The sequence below is a fragment of the Stylophora pistillata genome, chromosome 14 (assembly GCF_964205215.1).
Source record: "Stylophora pistillata chromosome 14, jaStyPist1.2, whole genome shotgun sequence".
In the NCBI taxonomy this organism is placed as follows: Eukaryota; Metazoa; Cnidaria; class Anthozoa; order Scleractinia; family Pocilloporidae; genus Stylophora; species Stylophora pistillata.
The window spans coordinates 5030304-5044611 of record NC_142532.1 but is presented as its reverse complement, the minus strand read 5'-3'; the positions used below and the strand labels follow the sequence as shown (position 1 = coordinate 5044611).

General features: G+C 40.4%; 1 protein-coding gene across 3 annotated transcripts in view; it reads right to left on the bottom strand.

Annotated features, from left to right (window-relative positions):
- LOC111327596 (low-density lipoprotein receptor-related protein 2-like) overlaps window positions 1-14308 on the bottom strand; it is a 61543-nt gene that overhangs the window by 42086 nt on the left and 5149 nt on the right. For all 3 annotated transcript variants that reach the window (XM_088744411.1, XM_088744412.1, XM_088744410.1), the window contains exons 3-14: window positions 14080-14193; window positions 13111-13233; window positions 12138-12263; window positions 10277-10390; window positions 8410-8529; window positions 7904-8026; window positions 7123-7242; window positions 6662-6784; window positions 5091-5308; window positions 4429-4622; window positions 1676-2596; window positions 269-654 (exon numbers count right to left, since the gene is read on the bottom strand). In XM_088744411.1, the coding sequence (XP_088600537.1) occupies window positions 269-654; window positions 1676-2596; window positions 4429-4622; window positions 5091-5308; window positions 6662-6784; window positions 7123-7242; window positions 7904-8026; window positions 8410-8529; window positions 10277-10390; window positions 12138-12263; window positions 13111-13233; window positions 14080-14193 (2682 nt within the window). The remainder of the gene's footprint in view (window positions 1-268; window positions 655-1675; window positions 2597-4428; window positions 4623-5090; window positions 5309-6661; window positions 6785-7122; window positions 7243-7903; window positions 8027-8409; window positions 8530-10276; window positions 10391-12137; window positions 12264-13110; window positions 13234-14079; window positions 14194-14308) is intronic.

Sequence of the window (14308 nt, the reverse complement as noted above, 5' to 3'; positions counted from 1 at the left end):
AATGGCATGAAGCAAATTGCAGTATCAAATCTCTTAAGACGATTCATATCACCTTAATTGTAACATCTTGAAAAGTCATCCCATTTAATATAGTGCCACTCTAACATTCTGGCACTCTTGCGCGGGGTTTCAATCAATCAATCAATCAATCAATCAATCAATCAATCAAAGGTTATTGTCTGACGTGAGGCATGGTTGCCCAATTGCCCGAGCCAGAGGCTCATGTATAAAACGGGGTTTCAGCCAATTTTACTATGGACCTACCCACCTGTTTGTCTCATAGAGTCATAAACTCTGATTTCCAACAGACCCTCCAGGCCTGACCTTAGCACTGCCTCAGAAGATGGGTCCTCGATCTTTGCACTTCGTATACTGTTCCAATCAGTCCAGTAGACGAATCCATTGTGAACGTCAAGACCAAGAGGATGACCCTCGGTCCGAAGTACCATCTTACGGTCAGAGCCATCAAGATTCACGCATTCAATGGTGTCAGTCCTACCATCTGACCAGTAGAGTTTCCTTGAGGCGTGATCGACGCTAAGGCTATTGGGCCAAGCTAAAGCCCCACCTTGTACAAAGATTTGACGTCCCGTGCCATCCATGTTGGCTACTTCTATCTTGGCTGGAGTAATCCAGTCGCTCCAATACATTCGCCTAGTGTTCACAAACAAGCAGCACATCTTAGTAAACGTCATTTAAGAGAGACAGCTCCGAAAGTCAGTTAAGGACGAAAACCCCATCTTTTTCACCATTTGACATCTAGTAGTGTTGAGTATAACAATTCTCCTTACAAATTTAATACATTATCATGCACTTAGACTTCCTTCTTTTTATCCCGAAGAGTGACTAGTATTTAATTTCTCCATAGAACATCACCCCTGAATCAAATATTAAGGTCATGAGGATAAAGGAAATGCTCCCAGACTTGAGAAGTTGGTGATTATATGCACTTATTGACTGAGTGGAAGGGCCGGACGGAAAAATGTTTGTCTCTCGGTCATGACATACGGACTGAGTGCAGCGAAGTCTGTGCCTCATGACCGAGAGCCAAATATTCTCCCGTCCATTCCGACCAAATTCAGTCAAAAAGCGTTAAATCATATGATCACTAGGTGTTGAAAATTTCAAACCCGCGATAGAAAGGCATACGCAGCAGGGCCGGACCGGCTCGCGTCAACCCGTCAGGCCATGCACACGTCAGCTTTTATTGTGGTTTTCTAAGGGATTGCGCGAGCGGGGCCGGACAGGTCTTATGATAATTACGTGTATTCTCGGGATCTTTACGTTTGATTCGAAGGTAACGTTGTAAGCAGAAATAAGAAGCCAATCACTCAGAGTTTGAAGGAATAACAAATTGGGGAAATTCTCACTGATGTCCAGACATGCACGCACTAACGAAAATGGCAGATTTGACGAAATTTCGTCAAATCGAATACTCTCGACAACAACCTTGGCGAAATTTCGTACGAATCGTCACTTTCGCCAAATTCGTCAACTTTTTGGGGCCCTTCTAACCAGGTAATATCCATTCTCTCGTACAATTTCGTCAACAATCTTGGCTAGATTTCGTCAGAATCGTCATTTCTGCCAAAATTTCCACAGATTGTCAACTAGTCAACGTAGAAATGAATAGTATTTGGCTTCCAGATTCTGAGAATGAAAGAATTCAACTTACCCGTCCAGGGGATGTACCACAATAGCCAAAGGTCTCGCCACACCTTCATGAAATAACACTTTCTTGATAGATCCATTCAACTTCGCTACTGCCACCTCACGTTTATCTACGTTTGTCCAATACAAGTTTCGACCGAGCCAATCCACTGCCATACCACTCACACTCGTCACCGATTTGACCAAAACCTCCCCTTTTCTATCAAAACGACCAACTCTGCTAATGTTGTCTCGTCTATTATCTGAGAAGTATATCATCTGTTCCTTGACATCATAGTCAATGGCTACAGCATGTCCCAGCCCAAGCGGTGGAAGAATGGCATCACCAGATGAATTCACCTCTTTGGGTATACCAGCAATTTCTGTTCTACGCACGAAGATCAGAAAGGTCTCCAACTTCTTGCACGACCTGCCGTCATCTGCTAACTGATATCCTGTTCTACACTTGCATATACATTCTCTCTTTGGAACTGGTGTGATAAGACAAAGCTGTTCGCAATCACACTTGCCATCTTGACACGGATTTGCAGCAGGTGGCTGCCTGGCGCTGTGATACACATGGACATCCATCGGTTGTCTGAGATTCGCTAAGAAAACTGTACTGTCATTGCCAGAGAACTTCTCCACTTTCACAACTGCATGCCTCGTCCAGTCTGAGAAGTAAAGATAATTTCGAAACACGGTGATGGCAAATGGATGTGCAACATTTGGATAACCGACAACCCTTCTCCTGCCTTTACCATCATAGCTCATGGCTCCAATGTAGTCAAGGTGGGCATCTGCCCAATAAACTTGACGGGTAGGGTAATCCAAGGTCAGGGCATTGGGCCAATAAACAGCCGTGTTGGCAACGGTCTTGCGGTTTGTTCCATCCATTCCGGCTCTCTCAATCACGTGGTTACCCCAGTCAGTCCAGAACAGGTAACTAAAGGGAAAAAATAATGTTCATAAAGTTGAAATCCATCTTCATATCAGCTTTCAGTCACGCCTTAAAGAACACTAACTTTCATTGCACTGGTAATGCTCTCCGTAACTCGTTTTTATCTTAAATATTATTGTCCATGTAAGTAACAGTACCTGGGGTTTGATCTTTAAAGATTGTTAACCATCATTCAAGGCTGCAAATAACTAACGGGCAGTCGCCGGTCACTTTGTCCGGTCAAACATGCTTTTGCTCGGACACTACCCGTTTTTGGCCGGTCAAATTTTAACAGTCGGAACTCTTGCGATAGTGAACCCAGATTGCACAGTAATCATTTTACAACTAAAAAACAACTGAATCCAAGTCGGTCTGGCAATAAAAATTACAAGTGAATAATTTTACTACTCTTTACTGCAGAAGCAGCCTCGCATTGAGTACGCGGAACGGTCACGCAAGATACAACCGCAATTGTCCGTTTTACTTTACATCTGGCAATATCCCTTATAATTAAATATTACACTTCGGCAATCGCCACATCAGTTCTACAACTGAACTTTAAGTAAAATACGCAGAATGTGGGAAAGCTGAAGGGGTTCAATCGATCTCTCAATTAAGCTAACTGAAATGTAAGCTTAAATATAAACAAGAAACACTTAACTTTAACTCGTATCGTCTTAGGGTTTCGAAATTCGGCACCACTGTATGTAATTGTATAAAATGCATGGCGTCTTATTCCAAGTGCAATTGTTGCGCTCGCTGACTTTCTTCCATTTAGAATCCCTTAAAGACAACCTTATTCTTCCACTTTTTGTGTTATACGCTCCATTTTTGAGTTAATCACCAGAAAGCTTAGTAACCAAGCACGTTTTGCTGGGTTTGCTTGAAGTGACATATGGTTTGTTCTTTTCAACTTCTTTTTTTTTTCTAACACTGCTTTCTTTTTGTTAGAGCGAAAGAGTGGTCGGATTCTCCAGGTTTTGGGCCTTTTGCTCGCTTTTTTCACTTTGCAACAAATGCTACTTGGAGTATTCTCGATGCAGCACGATTATTCTTCGTGAGGGTGCTTTCCGATCATTCAATCGATCAAACAATCAATCACTTTATTTAAGAGTAAATGATGGTATCAAGCCAAAGGTAAAACCCTCTACTAACTCGGAACACTTAAATAAAGTAGATAAAATAACGGAAGACACGATGATTTGCAGTCGCGACAGGACTTGATGACATCATGGAAACTTGCGACTGCCGGGAATTTCTCGACCACTAATTTGTCTACTTTTATATTGGTTTTTTTTTCTTTTGGAAACATGACTGTGTCCCTTGTGATTAGCAAACAGTTAAAAATTAAAATTTCTTTGAACGAGTCGGTAAAGGACCGGACAAGATGTCCGGCAAACCAAGGATTTGTCCCGTCAGTACCCAATTTTGACCGGACATTGTCCGTTGACCGGCCGCTGTTTGCAGCCCTGTCATTATAATTCTTTGTTTTGGCGTGTGTGATATCTATATAGTTTGTGTGTATTTTGGAGGCCATGCTGTACCTCTGCGATAAACATTTATGATAATTTACATAACTTAATCCAGTTCTCTGTCATTTTAGCTGCTCAGTAATTCCAAGGTGCTAATATCTTCTAATTATCAAAATAATAATGATAATTAATGATCAATGTCTATTTGATAAATGGCTAAAATTTGAAAAAAAAAGGTATAATAAAAACGTTTTTGTGTTTGTTTGTTTGTTCATTTGTCTTTTGTTGTTGCTGCTGTCGCTGTCGCTGTTTGTATTCCAAAAGAGAAATGTTAAGAGAAAAAAAAATTTGCCAACGTATACTCACCCATCCCTGGGATCAACAGCAATGCCTCTTGGGCTTGCAAGATCAGTAGTTATGAGCGATAACAGGTAACTCCCATTCAATCTGCAGACAAAGATCCTTTTCGCAGAGCTATCGACAAAATACAAATTCTTCGCCACCCAATCCACAGCAATTCCATTCGAATCAGCTAAACCATCTTTGACCACAGCTTCTACCTAACAGAGATGACCAAAGAAGTTTAAGGGGAAAGACCTGCACTGGGTTCTTTGTCAAACCTTAGTTATTATCTTTGAAAGGGACATTTGAGATAAAAGGGATACTGTTCTCGGATCGCACTTAAAGGAGAGGCAGCGGAGGCGCTTAGAAATCCAAACCATGAAGGAAAATCCGTCATTTTCTAAAGCAATTGCTCACTAAGTAAAATGCAGTTAGGATTGAGGAAGAAGGGAAACCAAGAAGGCGCTCATTATTAGCACTGAGGCATGCTCGAGAGGTTGGCGGGGGTTGGTATTAACAATTAGTGCCAGATTCCCCGCAGACCTTTCGCCGACTTGCCTCAACCTTTCTTACGAGAGAGGGAACGCGCGCGCAGCGGCAGTAACTACGAGGGACTACTCGCGCGTTTTGAAAATACTGAAAATTAAACAAATATTCAATCGTGATCTGTAACATGGTCTTATCACCTCTCCTAGGTGTTCACCATCTTGATGAAACACAATATTTGCTCTGTAGATGGCACTGTCTTTTACATCTGACCAGTAAAGATTTCCTTTCTCAACGTCAAAATCAATGGCCACTGTCCGGCTTAAGTTTGAGAAAACGTCCTTGTAATTTCTTCCATTCAAACTAACTTGGCGAATGCTTTTCCTGTTCGCTAATAATAGCCACGCCTCTTCTTCACCTGAAAAAAGGGAACAAGCTTGTAAAAAAAATTATTCATTATTACAAAAGTCCCTCCAATGGCCAGTTAAACAGGTGCCAATTAATTAGTTTTTCAGGGGAGTAGAGACAAGTTTGTGGCGAACGCGAGAAACGCGCGAGGAAAGCGCGAGCGGCAAGACCCGCACATGTAGATTCTTTTTTTTGCGCTTTTCCTCTCCCAGGTGACTCAACGTTTACGCTCTTTGCCCACTCCGCTCGCACTTACACCGACTTATTTAAACCCTTAGCACCCTTAACATAAATATATCTTATTAGACGTTTTGTTGTGTAGTATCGCTGAGTATTTTTACGAGTTGTGTCGTATTTTGACGTGCCCGTAGGGCGAGTCAAAATACAAATAACGAGTGAAAATACTCTGCGACAACAAAACGTCTAATAAGTTATTTATTATTCAACACGCCAAACGGTTGTTTCTGCGGGCGAATTTCGCGGATATTTATTTACGGGAGTGCGTGACAGAAGTATGCGAAGCGGGACGGAATTGGCGCGTTGTTGTGTTGCTGTTTCTATTTTCTTCATTAAATGAATAAATTTTCTGGTCGTCAAGCTGTCTTTCTTCGTTCGATTCATGAAATGAACTTGGATCTATATTTGCCAGCCATTCTGACTCTTCGTCGTCGGAAATATGATTGAAATTGTCCGCCACTTTTTTTTTTCCGTAACTACAATCCAATTCTTCGCTTGCGCGATGCGAGAATACCAGTTTAACCGGTACTACAATAGACGAGTACAAATACCGCGTGATATTTGTACTCGTCTGTGGCGTTATTCGTATTCGTCTAGGTGTAGTTGGATAATAAGTATCCATATTCTCCAAACTCTTCTCTAAACATTTCCTTTGGTACTGACAAGGAGAATTCGTTTATCAATCAAAGCCTCTTAGCTTGGCGATCATTTCCTTTATTCTCCTGATCTCACAACCTCGTTTCCAGGGTCTCTCATCTTCCCGCTCCAGGGATTGGGAAGATGAGAGACCCTGGGAACGAGGTTGATGATCTCGATGATTGATTCAGTGGTATTTGTGGAAGGAGAATTTAGGCGCTGGTGAGGTTTTATCGCGTAGTGTAACAGATCAAGTCACAATGTTGGTGTATGGTGAAGAGGATGGCTTTTGTTCTTTTTTTTTTTTAACAAGCAAAGCCCGGCAGCTTATATGTTACAACAATTTCAGTTTGTTTACTAGCCAAACTGGCTGGTGGAAATCGAAAACCACTCGCCAAAATTGTATTTCTACTAATCTGTGGCTAGTTGGCTACTGTTAGTGTAGAGCCCTGGCAAGTAAAAGACTGAAAATCAGAAAGAGACATTTCACCTCGTGGGCGACAGGTTCGTGGTGGTTCATAAACGTAACCATCCAGACAGGAGCACTTGTAAGACCCCACAGTGTTGATGCATTTATGATCACATACTCCATGAACCAAACATTCATCAATATCTAAATGAAAAACAGAGAAAAGGAAATTTATTATTCCAATCCTTCGGCATTTTACTATATTAGGTCATCGAGACACGCAAAATATGAGGACGGAAAGCGGAGCAAAAAAATTGGTCTCAGTGAAACTGTCCAAACAAAATTTTTTTGCCGCCCCAGCTCGATAAAATACCCCACAACACGCAAAATATCCGAGCGCTTTTTTATGTAAAAACCATCGGATAAGGCTTATAGTTACGTCGTATGTAGTACTTTTCCACTTATCTCACAAAAGGCATTTAATATCATCTATTGTTTGAGCATAAAAGGAAAAAAAATTGCTAGCACTAAGTAATTCTTACCGTTGCATGAAATCCCATCAGAATAAAGACTATAACCAGGTCTGCAGAAGCACTCGGCTCCAATTCGAGTTTGCTTACAGATCTGGCTGCAGTTTTTCAGCTTCAAGCAGTTCTCGCTTACTGTAAACGAAACAGAGCAACTTACGGATATACCACAAATATTGTCTTAATAGAAATTATTTGTTATATCTAACAATTAACAACTACTATAATAGTAGGTTATGTAGGGCAAAATATTGTAATTTGTCAAACTGGTAACGAGATTAATTGCCGTTGCGAAAAACCACCGGTAAAGGCAAATAATTCGGATCTGTCAGACGCAGACAATATTTGGAAAAAGCCAAAAATGTATGTATGTATGTACGTACGTACGTACGTACGTATGTATGTATGTATGTATGTATGTATGTATGTATGTAAACTCTTTACGGTGGCCAATTTACAATTTCAACTTAGTTGATGTAACCAAATTACCTTGTTACCCCTACCGAGGCAGCATCACAATTGCTTTGGCAACTTACCCCCTTTATTCATTAATTTTGTTCTCTATACAGTTACTAAGGCGCTGACGAAGAGAATTTGTTTTAACAAACTAGTGCAGCTTCTTCAGCTGGTGATCATTTCCTTTATGCTCCTGACCTTAATGTGTGATTCAGGGCTGATATTGTAAGGAGAAATTAGATGCTGGTCAATCCTAGAGGTCAGTGGGTTAGGAAAGGGAAAAGCAATTATAACATGCTGAGCCTATGAAGTTGACGAAAGAGTAATTTAGACAACTTACGGCAATGTGGCCCTTCGTCAGAATTGTCACCGCAGTCATCATTTCCATCACACACTTGAGCAAAGTCCAAACAGTGAGATGTTCCAATACACTGCCACTGGTTTGATGAACACGTCACAGGACCTGGCATTGGGGGAAACGATAAAACTGTTCACGAACGTCCTGTCATTCACATGCGAATTTTAAATCTTCTGCCGTCAAAACTTAGCTTTGACCAGGATATTTTATAACCTCTTTCCCTTGCAATGTAATCATAGGGGTGGCTCCTTAGGTGCTATTCCCTTAGGTGCACTGTTGGTTTTGAATAAGGCGTTAATTCCCTATGAGTATGATTCTCTGATCCTGGGAGCTAAATGCAGTGGCCACCAGTGTCTGTGTGCAGAGATAATTGTGATAATGACCCACAAACAGAATGCAGTTGATATCCTTGGCTCATAATGAAACACTTAATATACACAAACATAGAGTTCTACTGAATCAATAAGTGATATTCAATAATTGATTACCGCAGTTTTGTTCATCAGAATTATCATTACAGTCCCTATCCCCATCACATTTCCAATTGATATTTATACATTTTCCATCAGAACATCTGAACTCAGTTGCCTCATCACAAACATTTTGTGCTACAAATAGAAAATGCAAAGCATAAAATTAATGTTCTGTAAAAGACAAAAACAGAGGATATTCATCCACCTGATATTGATAATTCATTGTGTCTATGCAAATCCAGGCCTTAATTGGGAATTCTGCACCCAATTGAATTTGCAAACCATGGAGATTTAAAGGCATACATAGATCAAAAGTCTAATTATAAATCAATACAAAAAATATATATTTGTGCATGATCCTCGCAGTAAAGAGCACTATTTAAGCAACAGTGAAAATCAGACCTGAAAAAATTCAGGCCTGTATGGGATTCAAACCACTGACTTCTGCGATACTAGTGCAGCGCTCTACCAATTGAGCTAACAAGCCAACTGGGAGCAGGTCATCAAATTAGTCTGACATAAACCCGCAAGATGATAAATTAAACACAACAAATATATGAAATTCATATATCTGAGCTGCAGTTATAGAAACGTATTTGTGCATAATCCTCGCAGTATAGAGCTCTGTTTAAGCAATAGTGAAAATCAGACCTGAAAAAATTCAGGCCCGTACGGGATTCGAACCACTGACGTCTGCAATACTAGTGCAACACTCTACCAATTGAGCTAACAAGCCAACTGGGAGCAGGTCATCAAAAAAATAATAAAGCCAGTTCTTTTTTAAGCAGAAATCTGTGCAATAAGTTGAGGTTAAGCTTTTTTGTAAAAGGTCAAGTCTGTTTACAAGCCTAAATGGCCCATCAGGCCAGCACTTAACTCTGTTGTCCGTAGCATAAAGCGACTAGGAGTATTTCTATTCCCCCCTGGATGGGATGCTAGTCCATCACAGGGTTACCCCCCAGTATTAAATTCACCAGTACCCATTTATTCTCCTAGGTGAAGAGAGGCACTGTGAGAGTAAAGTGTCTTGCCTAAGAACAAAACACAATGTCCCCGGCCAGGGCTCAAACCCAGACCACTCTATCCAGAGTCAAGCACATTAACCATCAGGCCACTGCACCCCCTTAAAAAAAAAAAACATTTTTGGAGTGCATTTTAATCTCAACCACCTTTACCCATCTACGTTCATTCATTCAATATCATTTCCTTGTACTGTATATATTTTTAATTATAATTATGTTTTTCTATCTGAATGGGCTTATAATGTAATTTTACAAGATAAACTCTGTACTTTAGCTAAGCAGCCCGCCCAGTTGAAACTTATCCTGGTTGACCAAGCATGAAACAACCAGGACTATCACTGCTCCCCCCTGGATGGGATGCTAGTCCATTGCAAGGTTACCGCCACGTTGATCTGGCCAGGTCTTGAACATGGACCTCTCCACCCAGAGTCCACGGCCCCACTGGGCTACATTGTCTTCCCCAATGGCCTCATATAAGAGGCTCACAACATCATGGGTCCTTTACTTCAACAGAGTTTGGATGTTGTTTAACAAAACCGCATTTCAAACTATCTTGAATTTAGCTGAATCTTTTATATGAACATTCATTTACTTTTGTGGACAGTGTCGTGTGGGCCAAAAGCTAGCAGTGGAAGGACATTTATTTACAGAAATCAACCCCTTTACAGAGAATAAGACCGGGCGGCCATTGTTTGCATAAAACTGTGGTTTGGGTTAGACGATGTGTAAATAACCTGCCCCATATCTTCAGCGATCAAGACCATGTAATGAGGAGAGTCATCCCCATGAAAAGGATTCAGAGGTTCCAACCTTATCTGCATGGTTCTGATTCCTAGAGGACCTTAGTTTATAACCCTTACTGCAATTTAGCTCATCAGTCCAGTCCTTGCAGTCATTACGCTCATCACAGACCCAGCTTGCATCAATGCAATGGCCATTTCCACATCTGAATTCCCTAGCTTCACATGGTGGACCTGTAAAGAGAAAGACTGTGAGAGAGATGGCTTTACAGGATCAATATCAGTACATGTATCTGATCCCAACTGTGCACCTACTGTACCCCTCCGTAACCCATCATTAACCACCTCCTAAATAGCTCAATTGGTTAGAGCGCTGGACTGTTGTGCGGGAGGTTGAGGTCGATGGTTCAAGTCCCAGCCAGACCAACACTTAAGGTCTTAAAATAACAGAGGAGAATGCACTACCTTTCTAAAATATCAAGAAATGGATAGACATTCTAGTCTTCTCGGATAAGGACGAATAAACTGTAGGTCCCATCTCCTATATCTATTGATTAGTTAATTTGGTTAGGCAGGGGACATTAAAGAACCCACTCACAAGATTACTGTGATGTGGTCTGGCCTGTTTACTGGGAATTGTGGGGGAGGGGGCATCTTCAAATAAGTTTCCTTCGATTGTTTGTAAACTGCTGATGCAGTCCGGCCAAAGTCCCTCGAAAAGTGTTGTGATGCGCATTTGATCATATCTACATGTTAATTTGCACAATATAAATATCAAATTATGGTCACTGAGAAATCAACTGAATGCTACATTCTAATCCGGTATTATTATTAATATTGTTATTATTATTAACCCCAAGTCATAACCAGTTCTGTTGAATGTTGTTGGCCAGTTAGGGGAGGGAATGGTGCACAGTTGCTTAGATACTGACATGGGATCAGCTTTGTCACGAAAGTTTTGTTTGTCATCAATATTTACGTAATTACACGTGTGATTGATTTTGAACTTTGATTGACATTTACACCTCGTGATCAATTATCATTGTCTGGCTTAAATAACATTGTAAATAGGTATTTTTGTGATTAAACGAATAAAACCGGGACGAACAGTGACTTTATTCTTATACGATAAGCTTTATTTAGGAAATGCATACAAGAAGTGTAGACATGCATTATTCAGGGTAGTCCATCTAGCGAGCTTCAAAAGCATTCCTGCTATCAATAGGCATAGAGCCCTGAAAACTCTTATGGCTGTTTATTTCAACAAACTTTAGCCAATGTTTAACAAGACTGGTTTCTAGGCCATCTTCAATTCAGCTGAAACTTTTTAAAATCTGAAAATTTTTTTTTTGTGAATAGTGTCAAGAGGGGCAAACGCTAATAGAGGAAGGACATTTGTTTGATTCAATCAAGTCTCTAAAGGAGAATAATTGAGGCCCACTGCTTGCCTAAAACCATGGTTTGGGTTAGACCTACTGTAAACAACCGGCCCTTGCCATATAACTAACAGCACTTTAAAATAATTTATTGTTAATTACTATTATTATGCTTTATGAAATAAATACATTCAAAATACAAGAGACAACTTATTGAAGGTGAACAATTATGCACTTTCAAAACTACTGGAAACCAAAGTTCCAAATACTAATAACAAAACAGTCTCCATTATGTTATACTTCAGTTCTAATAACAGGCAGATATACAAAGAACTGCTCTTATATATCCTCATCAAAAATACTCCCATTCGTGTAAAGGACTGAAGGCACTTTCGATCAGTGAATTTCCTCACAAGGTTTAAAATAAATTCACTGTGCCTCATCCTTTAACTTAGCTTCTTCAAAATTTCCATCACACTAGAAGAAAATCAATTTAAAATGTAGAATGTTGGATTAAAAAAAAAAAAAAAAATTTCTCCTTTCCACCAGTAGGCATTCATGGCCTAGTGGTAGGTACAAGTAGATACTTTACAACTTCAACTTACTAGGTTCACAGCCGCGCTCATCTGACATGTCCCCACAGTCATCATCCTTATCACATCTCCACTCCTTAGTGATACAGACCTTTCCATTCTCGCAGCTGAAGTCATGGCTGGCACAAGTATGATTTGCTGCAAGATTGTTCAAATAATCAATTTTTGTTTATATTTTTTGTTACATGATGCACATGATGGTGACTGTTTAATATACAAACTAATGTCTTATTCCCAATCATTATGGCATAAATTATTGTTCTCACACACCCCTGGGAGCCATGTCAAGCCAACCACCGCAAGCCTGACCTTTATTCACACAATAACAGCTATCAAATTTTACAAGTATACATGGAGTTTCAAAACATGAACTAGTTAAGAATCGAGACAAAATCTAAAATCATTTAGAAGTGTAATGAACAACTGAAAAAACTCTTGGGTGGGTGGGTGGGAAGGTCAAGCAATGGCGGTCAACAAAAAACAACTGACCGCCTTACACATCACATGACCTTAACCCATCCCCAGGCCCCAGCGGTGTGTGAGAAAAACATTTTCCACTTATTTCGTTCCACTCAGCCAGTGGAAAATCACCCTTCTGTCTCGAGAGCTCTTAACATCAACCCCGATTAATGAGCCAAATGGGATGGAAGAGAAACCAAACCAGTACCTTGAGTCTGCGGAAGAAAAACTGATGAACACAGGGGTTGACAAGCTGACACTCAGAAAGCAGACTCTAGCAGACCAGATACAACGCAGAGAAATTAAGCACATTGTGAAAGAGGTTTCCCTACTGTATGGGTCTTGTCAGCCACAAGCAACCCTGTTTCAGCTAATCAAATAGCCAGTGCAGCTAAAATGTACCACCTATGGCCAAGCCTGCCGCCTGACAGGGGGCCTCATAGTTATTTATATCTGTTAAATTCACTAACATACAGTTAATTTATAATTATGTACTGGCACGTGGTAGCCATGATGAAACACCTACCACAATCCACCTCATCACTGCCATCATCGCACTCCTCGTCACCATCACATTGCCAGCGTGTAGGTATACAGCGAGTTTTATCGGCACATTGGAATTGGGAACTGGAGCATGTTGCTCCTTCCCCTGTTGGAACAAAAATTATCACATTTTGAACCATGGGAATATATGTATTATAACAAATCAAGAAATACCCTTCGTAGAAGCTTATAAATTAAAGTAATTTTCAAAAGCATAAAGAAGGTAATCAAGTTTCTAAAGAAACTGCGGTTTTGTGAGGGTAATTAACAAAGCAAGATACTGTAATTTGGCTTTATCAACTGAGTTGTAAATGTGAGTTGGTCACTGTGATGAGTTTCTAAAGCTTAATGTTTCTTGAATGATTCAACCCTATTGTAAACAGGAAGCTTAGCAGCCTCGCATTCAAAGCACTGTGAACAACTGGGAACAAAATGTCGTCATGGGGAGCAGGGATGGTCATGTGCAGTAGTGAGAGCACTTGCCTCCCACCACTGTGGCCTGGGTTCAATTCCCAGACCTGATGTCATATGTGGGTTGAGTTTGTTGTTGGTTCTGGTCCTTGCTCTGAGGGTTTTTCTTTGGGTCCTCCGGTTTTCCTCCCTCCACAAAAACCAGCATTCCAAATTCCAATTCGATCTGGAAACTGGATAAGAAGAGCCACCCAGTGGAACGTCCATTGCAAAATTACTTATTCATATTTAGTTATTTATTTATCACCTGGCCAATCTCTTGTTGCAAGTAACGTGCCTTCTTTGAGGTACCCTCTTTTTGCTGCTTCACTTGAAATTTCAGCCTAATTTCTAAGCAACAACCCTGCACTTCTGCATTATGATTTAAGGTCACCAAATTGCAACATTGAAAAAGGTGGGCTTGGAACACTGCCTCAACTTCAAGTCCAGTATAAAGACACCAATTTATTTATACACTCTGACAAATAAATCTCAAACTCACAACAATCTTTTTCGTCTTCACCACCAAGACAGTCAATGTCGTCGTCACACTGCCATGTTTTAGGTATACACCTACTATTACATGCAAACTGTAGTGACGAACAAGTCACTAAACCTGAAAAAGAACCACATTCAAAAGTTTGAAATGCAAGTACCACAATTGTACTTTGTGTCACCTTACATTTAACTTTTACTACCAAGGTCTGATAATTACCATAAATCCTCTAATA